The sequence below is a fragment of the Mustelus asterias genome, chromosome 3 (assembly GCF_964213995.1).
Source record: "Mustelus asterias chromosome 3, sMusAst1.hap1.1, whole genome shotgun sequence".
In the NCBI taxonomy this organism is placed as follows: domain Eukaryota; kingdom Metazoa; phylum Chordata; class Chondrichthyes; order Carcharhiniformes; family Triakidae; genus Mustelus; species Mustelus asterias.
Window position 1 is genome coordinate 78661991 of NC_135803.1, and position 13815 is coordinate 78675805.

The window sequence follows — 13815 nt, forward strand, 5'->3', positions numbered from 1 at the left end:
GGTTTGAGTCTATGATTAGCCATGTGCATGCAGGCCATGAGGGTTGTCTGGGTTACGTATGGCATAAAATATGTGGTTTCATTACTTTGTATCCCTGTCCAGCCACTGAGTGAATGGAGATGGAATGTGGTCCTTGGAGTCCAAAAATGCAACATTGTCTTGATCAGCCATGTGATGCCCTGCTATCTTTCAGATTTTCCCCACCTACTCCCTGCGATTTACTACGTACTACGGTTTTCCTGTTCATTCAAAAGTCGTTTCCTGCAATTTTCAATATCATTTGTGTTTTCTAATTTCTAATTCATTTTCTCCTCCACTTCTTTGCAGACTGGAGATGGGAAAACGGGAAACAGCAAAGAGATGAATATTACAACATATTGAATGCTTTTCTTGACAAAAAGGACAGCTACTACTCCATTCATCAGATAGGTGAGCTTTCTTCCACTGCTATGTTATACATCACAAAATTACAGAATTGTTATACCACAGAAGGAGGCAATTTGGCCCATTGTGGCTGCACCAGCTCTCCAAATCCAATCCTGTATTTCCCTTAACACAGTAAGAGTTTTAACAACACCAGGTTAAAGTCCAACAAGTTTATTTGGTAACAAATGCCATTAGCTTTCGGAGCGCTGCTCCTTCGTCAGATGGAGTGGATTTCCCTTAACATCCAGGGTTTTCTGGACATGTTGGTCCCACTCTTTGCCTTTACAGGAACATGTTGGCTTTGTACTCTTTCTTGGATGGGGCTTTTCCTACAGCTGGTTGCTCCCAGTCCACTTAAGCAGATCCTGTCTGATCCTATTAACATTGGCCTTCCCCCAATTCAGAACTTTATTTCCAGTCCATCTTAATCCTTTTCTATAACTACGTTAAGCCTTACCGAGTTACAGTCACTATCACTGAAATGCTCCTCCACTGGCCTTTGTACCATCTGACCGGTTTCATTCCCTTAAAGTAGGTCTCTTGTAGGGCTTTCTAAGTGCTGGCTCAAAATGTTCTCCTGGATGGACTTATTCCACCCCCTCTAAGCCTTTCACACTTTGCCTATCCCAATTAATGTTGGGAAATTAAGATTTACCTACATATCTGCTGCTCTTTCTTTCTCTTATAGAGGACCTATAGTACACTCTCAGCAATGTGATTGTCCCCTTTTTGCTTTAAAGTTCCAACCAAATGGCCTTAATTGAGGAGCCTGCTAAGATATCATCCCTTCTCACTGCAGTAATTGACTCCTTGATCAATATTGTTACACCATCCTCCCATCTTGCCTGAAGATTCTACACCCCGGCATATTGAGCTGTCAGTCCTGCCCCTCCTTCAACCATGTCCCTGCACTTATTCTTACAATTTTATTAAATGTTTAGTAGTTTAATTTAATTTCTTACCAATATTTATTATGTAAACAATTTCTTTAAACACAATGCTGTATATACCAAATGCTGTCTACCAAACCAGCCCTGTTCTGCATTATTTCAGCAGGGCTGGGCTCCACTGTGTACCAGAGGTCAAAGACAGTGTGAATCACAAGCCACACCTGAAATGCTGAGTTGGATCAGTTACGTAAATCCATTTGGAGAAATCACTGATTTCTGTATCCCCGGGGGAGAGGTTGGTTATTGGGAAGGATGTGTAGATTGGAAGTTTGCTTCTGGAAAAGGATGACAATTGTAATTGTGTCCTTTATCTTGGATCAGCTCAAATGGGTGTTGGAGAAGGAAAGTCAATTGGGCAGTGGTACGGTCCAAACACTGCAGCGCAAGTATTGAAGTAAGTATGAATCACAGCCGCAGCAACAGCATGAGTGTTTGGATAACCCCCTCAGTGAGAATAAAAACAGCTTTCCGAAAGTAATCTCTTTACATTGTGTAAATATTTTTATTTCTTGCGTATAATTTTTTGGTTACTACCTAGCACACAATTAACAGGCACCAGTCAGGCCAAAGCTTCAACATTTTAATGTTGCCCTGTCCTGCGGACTTGTGCTCTTGAGCTTGAGTGCCCACATAACCTGAGAGTTTCAGCAAGGCAGTGCACTCCATTCACCGCCCTGAAGGCATATTAACAGCAACTTGTCAAGATGTAGTCAGATTGTATGTCTATTTGCAAAATTAAAATACCTTACAAAGAATTAGAAAGATTTAATTAAATCTGCAATGCAGATTCTCCTGTGCACAGAAGGTACCTGCCAAACATTGTTTGAAACTGTCACATGATGAAGTTCCTCTGTTGCCCAGTTCAAATCTCTGTGCAGTCACTGGAACTCTCTCCTTTTCTCCTCTTCCAATCCCTACATGCTCCTCCCTTCTGGCCCCGTCTATGATGTGCTTTTTTTCCTGATTGCTTCCTGAAATTTTGACCTGTGAGTTCACTCTGCCATTTACTGGTCAGGCATTATTGATCCTCAGGATGTAACAGTCCCTGCTCTGGAATGAGGGGGCAGCTTCAGGCAGGGTATAGGACCCAATTGTATTAACAGCTTGTGTTGGTTCAATTAAAAAATTTTGCAACATCAGCAATGGATGCAAAACTGAGACACTGATTAAACTGTATACAGGGAGGCACAGTGGTTAGCACTGCTGCCTCACAGTGCCAGGATCCCAGGCTCAATTCCGGCCTCAGGTCACTGTCTATGTGAAATTTGCACATTCTCCCTGTGTCTGCATGGGTTTCTTCCGGGTGCTCAGGTTTCCTCCCACAGTGCAAAGATGGTTAGGTCGATTGGCCATAGTAAATTGAGCCTTGTGTCAGGGGGATTAGAAGAGTAAATGTGTGGGGTTGCAGGAATAAGGCCTGGGTGGGATCGTGGTCAGTCCAGACTTGATAGGCCAAATGACCTCCTTCTGTACTGTAGGAATTCTATGAAATGCCCTGAAGGCACAATTTGCTGATTAGTCAAAATATATAGATCATCCTTTAATGACCGATGTACGGTGCTAGATATGAATACAATTGTTCTTTTTAATTTTAGTTTTGCAAGTTAACTTTGTATTTTAGAGTAGTATGGCTATGGTAACTGCACAAATTTATTACCTTGCAAAGCTCCTGTGAAATTGCTGATGGTGAATAGGAGGATATATTTTATTGAAATTAGAATGCTATTCAAGTGTGATAGTAATGATAGAGGTAAACTTAATGCACTTAGAAAGTATTTGGGATTAGCTGCTATAATTAAACAGGCAGGTGTGTGAGGAGAAAAGACATTGGGAAGCAGATTGATGCAAAGTAGGAAATAGTGTCTGGGAGGAATTCCAATGCAGGTTGGAGTGTTTCTTCTCCCAGACTGCTAAAGAATTAGTACCCTCTGACAGACCACTTGGTTCACACTGTCTAGTCTAGTATTTCCATTGCTACTATCTGAGAGACTTCATCAACATAATATCCACTTTCTAGAAGTGTGATTTTTAATGAAGAATGTCATCTTTTGGAGTGTAGGTTGGGATTTGGGTATGTGACCCTCTGGCCCAAGAAATAACCCAAAGTGTTAAGGGAACAAATATCCTCTTCAATGGAAAGAGGGAAATGAGCAAAGCCTGTGCACTGGGCACTTCAAAATTCCAGACTTGATCCAATAAAAGCTATTCTTCTTTTAGACCAGTAAATAAATGTGGAGAGTCAGTGCCAACTAGTGTCTAGAGACTAACTGCATACACCTGAGAATCTTTCTTTTCAAGTATTGCAGTGTCACAGACTGTAATATTCATTGAAAAATCCCATTAAAACATAATGGCTACCACAGGAAAAAAGATTATATCCAACAATGGGTAGGTGGGGACATAATTAAAATGGGAAATTCCATAGGGAGTTATTGGCATAGATGTTTTAGCAGGCCATGTGATGGGTATTCCTGTGGTGAATAGGGAGTCAAATACAGTATTCAGAAGAAGTGGGGGTGGAGACCACAAGTCACTATTTTGATTTCATATATTGACATTTTTATATACATTTCCATAAAATAATATTGTGTCCTGAGTTGTACTGAAAACTGCCTGCGTAAAGATGTCACGTTGTAATTCCACCCTATTGCAGGTGGTGGTGGTGCTGCAGTGCCTCCAGGAAGTAGGCATAATCACATTTACATAGGCAGTTTCTGTTGTACATGTGAACATACAAAAATTACAATGGAATGCAATAATGAGATGTACATCTGAAGGATTTTTATTAGATTATTGCTGTTTGTGAGGATCCTCAAACTATAGCTCAAATATTAGTCATTTTATATATATTTAATATATATTTACTCAGTATATTTCATATGATTTCTTGTTCATGAGCAGAAAGGTATGCCCAGGAATGACTGATATCAGGCAGATACTGTATGTTATTTTAACATGGGCTTTGTCTTGTTTTATTTAATAAGTTAGTATCTCTGTTAAAATAACAGCTGGAGGAAAGTCATAAACATCTACAGCATTTCTCAGCTATTATTGCCATCTGTTCTCCTCGGGCCTTTAAGTAATTGTTCCCACTGTTATTCTTTGACTCACTCTACTTGCCTTTATCTTGGATCATTCCCTCTTTTTCTCTCCTCTCTCTTTGAAGATTGCTGACTATGTGGGTATTTCTGTTTCAATCACTCACAACTCGTATTGCCACGTTTAAGGGGAGATTTAAGAATGTAGGAAGTGGAGGATGTTATTTATTCCCTCAAACCTATTCCATCATTCAGTGATTATTTTCGAAGTAACTATTTTCTAAGTTTTCTCCTGAAGTGCCTGGCACTAACTTTTAAGCTACATCATTTTGGTAGGACAAATTTAAATGTGGATTACAGGGTCAAAGGTAGGGTTCTGAAGAATGTGGAGGAACAGAGAGATCTTGGGGTTCATATCCATAGATCTCTGAAGGTTGCCACTCAAGTGGATAGAGCCGTGAAGAAGGCCTATAGTGTGTTGGCGTTCATTAACAGGGGGTTTGAGTTTAAGAGCCGTGGGGTTATGCTGCAACTGTACAGGACCTTGGTGAGACCACATTTGGAATATTGTGTGCAGTTCTGGTCACCTCACTACAAGAAGGATGTGGAGACACTGGAAAGAGTGCAAAGGAGATTTACCAGGATGCTGCCTGGTTTGGAGGGTAGGTCTTATGAGGAAAGGTTGAGGGAACTTGGGCTTTTCTCTTTGGAGCGGAGGAGGTTGAGAGGAGACTTGATAGAGGTTTATAAGATGATGAGGGGGATAGATAGAGTGAACGTTCAAAGACTATTTCCTCGGGTAAATGGAGCGCTAACTAGGGGGCATAACTATAGGATTCATGGTGGGAGATATAGGAAGGATGTCCGAGGTAGGTTCTTTACGCAGAGAGTGGTTGGGGTGTGGAATGGACTGCCTGCAGGGATAGTGGAGTCAGAAACTTTAGGAACATTTAAGAAGCTATTGGATAGGCACATGGAGTACTTTGGGATGATAGGGAGGAAATAGCTTGATCTGGGTTTCAGACAAAGCTCGGCACAACATCGTGGGCCGAAGGGCCTGTTCTGTGCTGTACTGTTCTATGTTCTACCCCCTTGACCCAGACTCCCCATCAGTGGAAATAGGGCAGATATATAGAAACTATCAGCTCCCCTTAAAATCTTTGAGCACTTCGATCAAATTACTCCTCTGTCAAAATTCCAGGGAATATATAGTTTGTGTAATTTCTTCTTGTAATTTATCTCTTAAGAGTCCAGGCATCATTCTGGTAAATCTGTGCTGAACACCCTCAAAGACCAAATATATCCTTCCTAAGGTGTGGTGGTCAAAACTCCACCCGGTATTCCGGGCATGAGAACATGATATAGGAAATAGAAATAGACCCTACAAGCCTGCTCTGCCATTCAGTGAGATCAGGGCTGATCTGATTGTGGCCTCAAATTCACTTTCCTGCCTTCCTGTGTGATCTAATGAGGGTTTTGCTTCGCTGAAGTAAGTTTGCCGACGACACGAAGGTTGGTGGGGTTGTGGATAGTCTGAAGGGATGTCAGGAGTTACAGAGGGACATAGATAGGATGTAAGACTGGGCGGAGAAGTGGCAGATGGACTTCAACCAGATAAATGCGTAGTGGTCCATTTTGGCAGGTCAAATGGGATGAAGGAGTACAATATAAAGGGAAAGACTCTTAGTACTGTGGAGGATCAGAAGGACCTTGGGGTCTGGGTCCATAGGACTCTAAAATCGACCCCGCAGGTGGAGGAGGTGGTTAAGAAGGCGTATGGTGTGCTGGCCTTTATCAATCGAGGGATTGAGTTTAGGAGTCCGGGGATAATGATGCAGCTATATAAGACCCTCGTCAGACCCCACTTGGAGTACTGTGCTCAGTTCCGGTTGCCTCATTACAGGAAGGATGTAGAAAAGATTGAAAGGGTGCAGAGGCGATTTACAAGGATGTTGCCTGGATTGAGTGGCATGCCTTATGAGGATAGGCTGAGGAAGCTCAGTCTTTTCTCCTTGGAGAGACGTAGGATGAGAGGAGACCTAATAGAGGTATATAAGATGTTGAGAGGCATAGATTGGGTGGACTCTCAGAGGCTTTTTCCCAGGGTGGAAATGGCTGCTACAAGAGGACACAGGTTTAAGGTGCTGGGGGGTAGGTACAGGGGAAATGTTAGGGGGAAGTTTTTCACACAGAGGGTGGTGGGTGAGTGGAATCGGCTGCCGTCAGTGGTGGTGGAGGCAAACTCAAGAGGGTCTTTTAAGAGACTCCTGGATGAGTACATGGGACTTAATAGGATGGAGGGTTATAGGTAGGCCTAAAAGGTAGGGATATGTTCGGCACAACTTGTGGGGCTGAAGGGCCTGTTTTGTGCTGTAGTTTTCTATGTTTCTAAGTATGATTTACTACCCTCATTGTATTCTACCCCCTGAGATACAACATCCAACAACTCATTAGCCTTTGATTATTTTCTGTATCTATTCATGATATTTTAAAGATCATTGGACATAAACCTCCAAAATCTCATTGGGCTTCCACTGTTTCTAGCTTTTCATCTCTTAGAAAGTACCCTGTTTTTCACTTTGTTCTAATTGAATGGCCTCTTGCCCCTATTGAAATGTTTTCCCCATTCAATTACTCTAACTTAGTTAATTAATGCTTCCATCTACACTGCTTACAATGCCAGCAAATCTCGTGTCATTGGCAAAGAATCATAAGAAATAGGAGCACGAGTAGGCCATTTGATCCTTCAAGTCTGTCTTGCCATTTGATAAGACCATGACTGATCCAATTGTGACTTTAACTCCACTTTCTTGCTTGCACCCACCCCCCTAAATTGACTCCCTTGTTGATCAAAAATCTGTTGAACTTGGCCTTGAATATATTCAATGACCCAGCCTTCACTCCTTTCTGCGAGAAAGAATTCCAAAGCCTAAAACCCTCTGAGAGAAAAAGAAATGCCTCCTCACCTCTGTCTTAAATAGGAGATCCATTATTTTGAAACTGCACCCCCTAGTTCTACACTCGCCATGCCATGCCTAGTTCTAGACTAACCATGCCGTGTGGATGGCACAGTGGTTAGCACTGCTGCTTCACAGCGCCAGGGTTCAATTCTGGCCTTGGGTGACTGTGTAGAGTTTGCAAGTTATGTGTCTGCACGGGTTTCCTCTGGGTGCTCAGGTTTCGGGGTTACGGAGATAGGACCTGGATGGGATACTCTTTCGGAGAGTCGGTGCAAACTCGATGGGCCATCTGCACTATAGAGGTTCTGTGATTCTCCTGGCATCCACCCTGTCAAATCCCCTCAGAATCTTGTATCTTTCAATAAGATCATCTCTTGTAAACTCCAGTGAGAATTGGACAATGAGCTTCTCTGTTCCGTCATCTAAGATGCAAATAAATATAGTTAAATAAATATAATATAGTTGAGGCTCCACCACCTGTAGAAACTGACACCTCTTGCCAATTAGAATAAACAGCTCATTATCTGTCTTATGTTCAATCTTGTTTCTAGCCAGATCTTTTTTGCCTTCATGTTCACCAATTTCAACTTTAGCTAACAATCCTGTGTGGGGCACTTTATCGAAAACTTTCTAGAATTCCATGTAATTGATATTCATGACATTCCCTATTCCACTACTTCAATCAACTCTCTCCAAAAAAAATCAATCAGATTTGTCGTTTTCAAATCTGTGCTGACCTGTGATTAGCTGAAAAATTTTGGTGTTCTTTGGTCTATTTTTAAAATTTTAACTCTAACCTTAAATAGACTGCAATTATTTCCTGACAATAGGTATTAGACTATTAATCTAGAAGAGGCAGTGGCACAGTAGTATTGCCACTGGACTAGTCATCCAGAGACCCAGGGTAATTCTCGAGACCCAGGTTTGAATCCTACCACAGCAGATGGTGAAATTTGGCTATAACTTTTTAAAAATCTGGAATTAAAAGTCGAATGATGAAACCATTGTCGATTGCTTTAAAAACCTGCCATCCTTGCCTAGTCTGGCTTACGCGTGACTCCAAACCCCAGCAATGTGGTTGCCCTCAAGGGCAATTAGAATTGGGCAACAAATGCTGGCATTGCTAGCGACGCCCACATCCCATGAAAGGATAAATAAAACAAATGACTGACTGGTCTATAATTCCCTGTTTTCCCTTTCTTAATTAACGGATTTTCCAATCTAAAGAAACGATTATAGTTGGGACATCCACAATGTTTTCAAATCCCTGGGAATAGTCCTCGCTCTTCAGTGCCATTAGTTTCTATACTACTGTTATGTTCCTTGCATCAACTTTGGTGATTCCCTGTCCCTAATAAATGAGGGAGATGGGAATAGAGAGATATGGAGTTAGGTTGGGAAGAGAGAGTTCGGGTGGAAGGATGGTTCTTTGGAGTATAAGCCTTGGCATTAGCAGTCGGGCTAAATGGCTGTTTCTGTACTGTGTAGCTTCTTTCCCCTCGGTCTCTTTTCTCACCACCCCTGGAAATTATTTGCCTGTCAAGGCTCTCAACAAATTCAGTTCTTTTCAGTACAATTGCCTATTTCATTTGGCCACCAACTAGATGGCTCCAGATTGATTTCATTGCTATATTTTGATAGCAGATTGGGCATGACAAACTGAAAATGCAAGAGACTACAAGGATGTAGATAAGTTAAGGAAGTAGCAAATAAGTAGCAAATGCAGTTCAAAAGAAACAGATATGCAGTCACATTTCTTTTTGAGAAGTGAGAGAACACCATATTTAAATACACCCTTAATCCACTAATTTAGGGGTGATTTGTTAGGTGCATATGAATTAGTTATTCGCCTGGATTATGTTCCTATGGATAAATGCAATTTAATAGAATTTCAAATTACAACATGAGATTAGAACATTTGGCTCTATGGGCCTATTACTCCAATCATTAAGACTGTGGTTGATCTTCTACCTCAGCCACACCTTCCTGCACCATGCTCATATCCCTTGATTTTCTTAGTATTTAAAAATGTATTGATTTCTGGCTTAAATATATTCACAGCTCTTTGCTGCAGAGAATTCCAAAGGTTCTCAATCTTTTGACTAAAGAGATTTCCTTCTCATCTTAGTCTTAAATCCCCGCCCTATTATAATCCTGGACTAGACCCCAAAGTTTATGGTATGATTTGGTTAGGGATCAGTCATTTTTTGTTTCAAGTCGACAAAGTGGAAATAAAATAAAACCACAAGATTCTGAAGAAAGGAAATAAACCTTACTATACAAGTCAGAAAAGTAATACAATTTACAATATCTATCTTGTACTCTAACATTAAGAATCAACATGAGCTACCTGTAAACTAACAGGCAAACTGTGGTCAAACACAACACTGCACAATAAATGGCAGATTTAACCAAGACAGAACCCACGGATTTTGCAGCAACCTATTTAGATATTAGTGATCACAGAGTTTCACAATCTCATTAAAACTGTCTCCCTTATGAGGAATTGCAAGTCTTCACTCTTGCGTTTCAAAAATCGAGCCTTAGAATTCCCCCCAAAAGTCACTCCAATTTGGACCTGCCTCAATGACTGCTCAACTCCCAGGGTTTCAGTTTCATCTCCTGAGACTATGTTCACCTGGATTTCCAAGTCGGCATTCCAGTACCAACCAATGTACACAACTTGCAGCTCTTCACCCACACTTAGAAGAATACAACTACTCCAAGGATTAACTTTGCCCCAAACAGCATAGAGTCACCAACGTTCTGCTGATTTTTCAGCTCTCTCTCAATCCCTCAATTCCTGGACCTGTTAACTGTTGTATTGCTTGGAGCTTCTTTCTTTGCTCCTTTTCCATTGTAATCTGTGCTCTGTGGTTCTGACTGGTTGTCTACTTCTGGTAGCTCCTTCCCAGGTCCTTTCCCCCACCGCACCAACCCCCCCCCCCCGCCCCCCCCCCCGGTGTCAATGTCTTATCAATTACATTAAGATGGAGAGAAATAGTTGATAAGTTTTCATTCTCTTTGAGTACATGAGTACACAATGCTCCTTTAAGGGACTGTCACCCCGTGAATTTGATTATTTTTATTTGGTTCAAAAAAGAACACATAAACAGGGAATAGCTAGGACACTGGGTGTGTAGGAGAGCTGTGAGGGCACTAAGACCATAAGACATAGGAGCAGAATTAGGCCACTCAGCCCATCGAGTCTGCTTCGCCATTCAATCATGGCTGATATTTTTCTCATCCCCATTCTCCTGCCTTTTCCCCGTAATCCTTGATCCCCTTATTAATCAAGAACCTATCTATCTCTGTCATAAAGACACTCAATGACCTGGCCTCCACAGCCTTCTGCGGCAAAGAGTTCCACAGATTCACCGCACTCTGGCTGAAGAAATTCCTCCTCATCTCTAATTTTTTATAATTTAAAAAAATATATAGATATCCACATGGCTATTTCTGAAATTTTAAAAACTGGACAAATACCTTTTAAAATGGCTGAAGTTATATCTGCCTGTGATCCTTGATCAGAAAGAACTACCTCAGAAACTTGCACGTCGTTATCTTTGAAGAACCACAAATGACCCCACTGTCGGCTGCAAAGACCAAATTCAAAGACCATCTGCATTTCATAATGCAGATTGGCCAACCAGAGTCTTAATTGTTTGCAAAGACAAAGGCCTTGCAGCATCCCTTCCAATTGTTAATGTTTGGGAAATCTAACAATCTCAGTGACCCAGAAGAGGGAATCACATTCCTTGTTAAAAAGAAATATGGTGAGGTGGGATTCATGTGACATAGAACTCTTAATTTATGAAACCAGTAATATTGCCTTGTGGAATGCAAGATCAGTCGGCTGTTTACCATCCTACAAGTAGTTTCAGAGAAGGAGCACTTTGCCCAGGCTTGAACATGTGACCCATCTACACTGTACTGGGGATTTGGAACCCACATGAAACAATAATTATTTTCTCTCTGGTCTTTGGTCTGAAAATCTTTCTTTTGTCTATCCCTCAGTTACTGTACGAATGCAAAGCAGGCAAATCTGCTACACTCCTCTCACAGTTTGTGCAAATAAACTAACCCTTTGAGTTCATCCTATCTGTGGTGTTCACACCAAAGAAGTTGAGAAATATGTCACCGCTTAGTAAGTTGTCTCACAACACCAGGTTAAAGTCCAGCAGGTTAATTTGGTAGCACGAGCTTTCGGAGCGCCGCTCCTTCTTCAGGTGAGTGCAGGATTTGTTTCACAAAAAGGGCATATATAGACACAAACTCAATTACAAGGTAATGGTTGGAATGCGAGTTTTAACAGGTAATCAAGTCTTTACAGGTGCAGACAATGCGAGTGGAGAGAGGGTTAAGCACAGGTTAAAGAGGTGTGAATTGTCTCAAGCCAGGACAGTTAGTGAGATTTTGCAAGCCCAGGCAAGTCATGGGGGTTACAGATAGTGTGACATGAACCCAAGATCCCGGTTGAGGCCGTCCTCATGCGTGCGGAACTTGGCTATCAGTTTCTGCTTGGCGCTTCTGCTTTGTCATGTGTCTTGAAGGCCGCCTTGGAGAACGCTTACCCGAAGATCAGAGGCTAAATGCCCTTGACTGCTGAAGTGTTCCCCGACAGGAAGGGAACACTTCTGCCTGGTGATTGTTGAGCAGTGTCCATTCATTTGTTGTCGTAGCGTCTGCATGGTCTCGTCAATGTACCATGTCCCGAGGCATGGTACAATATCTGAGACTGAACAAGTTAGTAAACTCTCTCACAAAGAAAAGTTGACTTCACCAACTGGCTTGAATCTGGTTAACATCTGGGACACCTCCCTATCCCCTTTCCCTGGATTCCCCCTCCAGGTTCTCTCTTTGGGACCTCTTCCTGTCCGCATGAGCCCTGTCAAGCCCTTAATGAAACCACTTCTCATTCTTCTGAATTCTAGGCCTAGTCTGCTCGATCGGACCACATAAGACAATCCCACAATGTAGAAATCAAGATAGTTAAACTTTGCACTCCTTCTAAGACAGTTAAATCCTTCCTTAGGAAATGAGACCAAAACTGTGTACTGTACTCTAGGTGTGGTCTTAGCAAGACCCTGTGCAATTGCAGTAAGACTTCTTTACTCCTGCACTCTAATCCGTTTGTCGTAAAGGCTAACATTATTTGCTTTCCTAATTACTACTGTACCTGCATGTTAACTTTGTTATGTTTACCATCCAATTATATTTGAGGCACCTGGATATTATGGGAAATGAGTAAGGAAGTGCTATGAACACTGGGCTTTGTTCGCAGTGACATAGGCTCAAATTTTTTAGGATAGAAAATTTGGGTTAGCTGCGCAGGGAATATCTCTGGGCTAGTTAGGATGGACAAGGCTGGGTCTGAGCAGAATAATTGTACCAGGGACTGCACCAGAGTGAAAAAGTGGCCTTTGCCACATTTGGGATATCTTGAGACTCGACTTGCACCTCAGGCCCTTGGTTGTTGAGACAAAATCTAATAGACAAAGTTGGACAATTTATGGTTAGAATGAAATTTACTTTACAAACAGAAGTTTCTAACAACAGGTTGTATCTTTTGAGTTGTATTTGTGGTAAGTGCAATTAGCTGACCAAAGAATCAAAATGGCAACAGAAAGGTTTTTGAAAAAGTGTGTAGAATAACTGCTTTGGCATATCTGTTCCTTGCAACTTGTTTACTGACTACGACTGAATCTTGATTTGTTGTTTAGGAAATTCCTGACTGGTAGTTTCCCTCTTCACTATGCTGCACAAATTCATTTTAATGTGACATTGGAAAATTGCATTAGTTAGAAAGTGTGACACCGGACATGTGATGGATACAGGCATGTGCTAGGCATTGCCTTTTGTGAACAATAGAGGACATTCTGTGTAATTACACATGATAAATCAAGGTTTTGTTATCCCAAAAGAATGGGTGATGCTTGGGTGTAGAAATGAAATGGAAGAATTTGAAAGAAATTTCCACGACTAATTCCCAGGAACCAATGCAGGATGTGTTTTCTTGCTGATTCCTTGAAAATAAATAATATTTTCCTGATCCACTGAAGTTGGATAAGTCTTGATGTAAAAATCACTGTTATTAAATTTTGAACATACACAAAATAAAGTGCAGTTGCTGTAATCCTTCCTTTCACTGCTCTTTGAAGTAAAAATCAGAACTTCAAAATATCTATTGTGAAACATTTGCCTCAAAATATTCCAAAACTTTTATGCTGGAAGTTATTTTCAATTGATTTAGAAAAATAAGCTCATGAAAACAAGCTGTTGTAGCTGTCAGCTACTTGACACGTGCTGGGAGATTCTTTATATTTCAGGCTGCGGCATCATGGGAATTGCAGGCTCTGCTATAATTGGTTAACACGAGTAAAAGCCTTGGAAAGAAGGTCCTCTCCATCTGTATGCTTTGAGACGCTGAAGCCTCCAAGT

The 13815-nt window shown here is 41.4% G+C and overlaps 1 protein-coding gene across 1 annotated transcript in view; it reads left to right on the top strand.

The window, feature by feature from the left end:
- atg4b (autophagy related 4B, cysteine peptidase) overlaps positions 1 to 13815 on the top strand; it is a 79886-nt gene that overhangs the window by 50712 nt on the left and 15359 nt on the right. Inside the window, exons 5-6 of the mRNA XM_078209250.1 lie at positions 328 to 429; positions 1698 to 1770. Of these exons, the coding sequence (XP_078065376.1) occupies positions 328 to 429; positions 1698 to 1770 (175 nt within the window). The remainder of the gene's footprint in view (positions 1 to 327; positions 430 to 1697; positions 1771 to 13815) is intronic.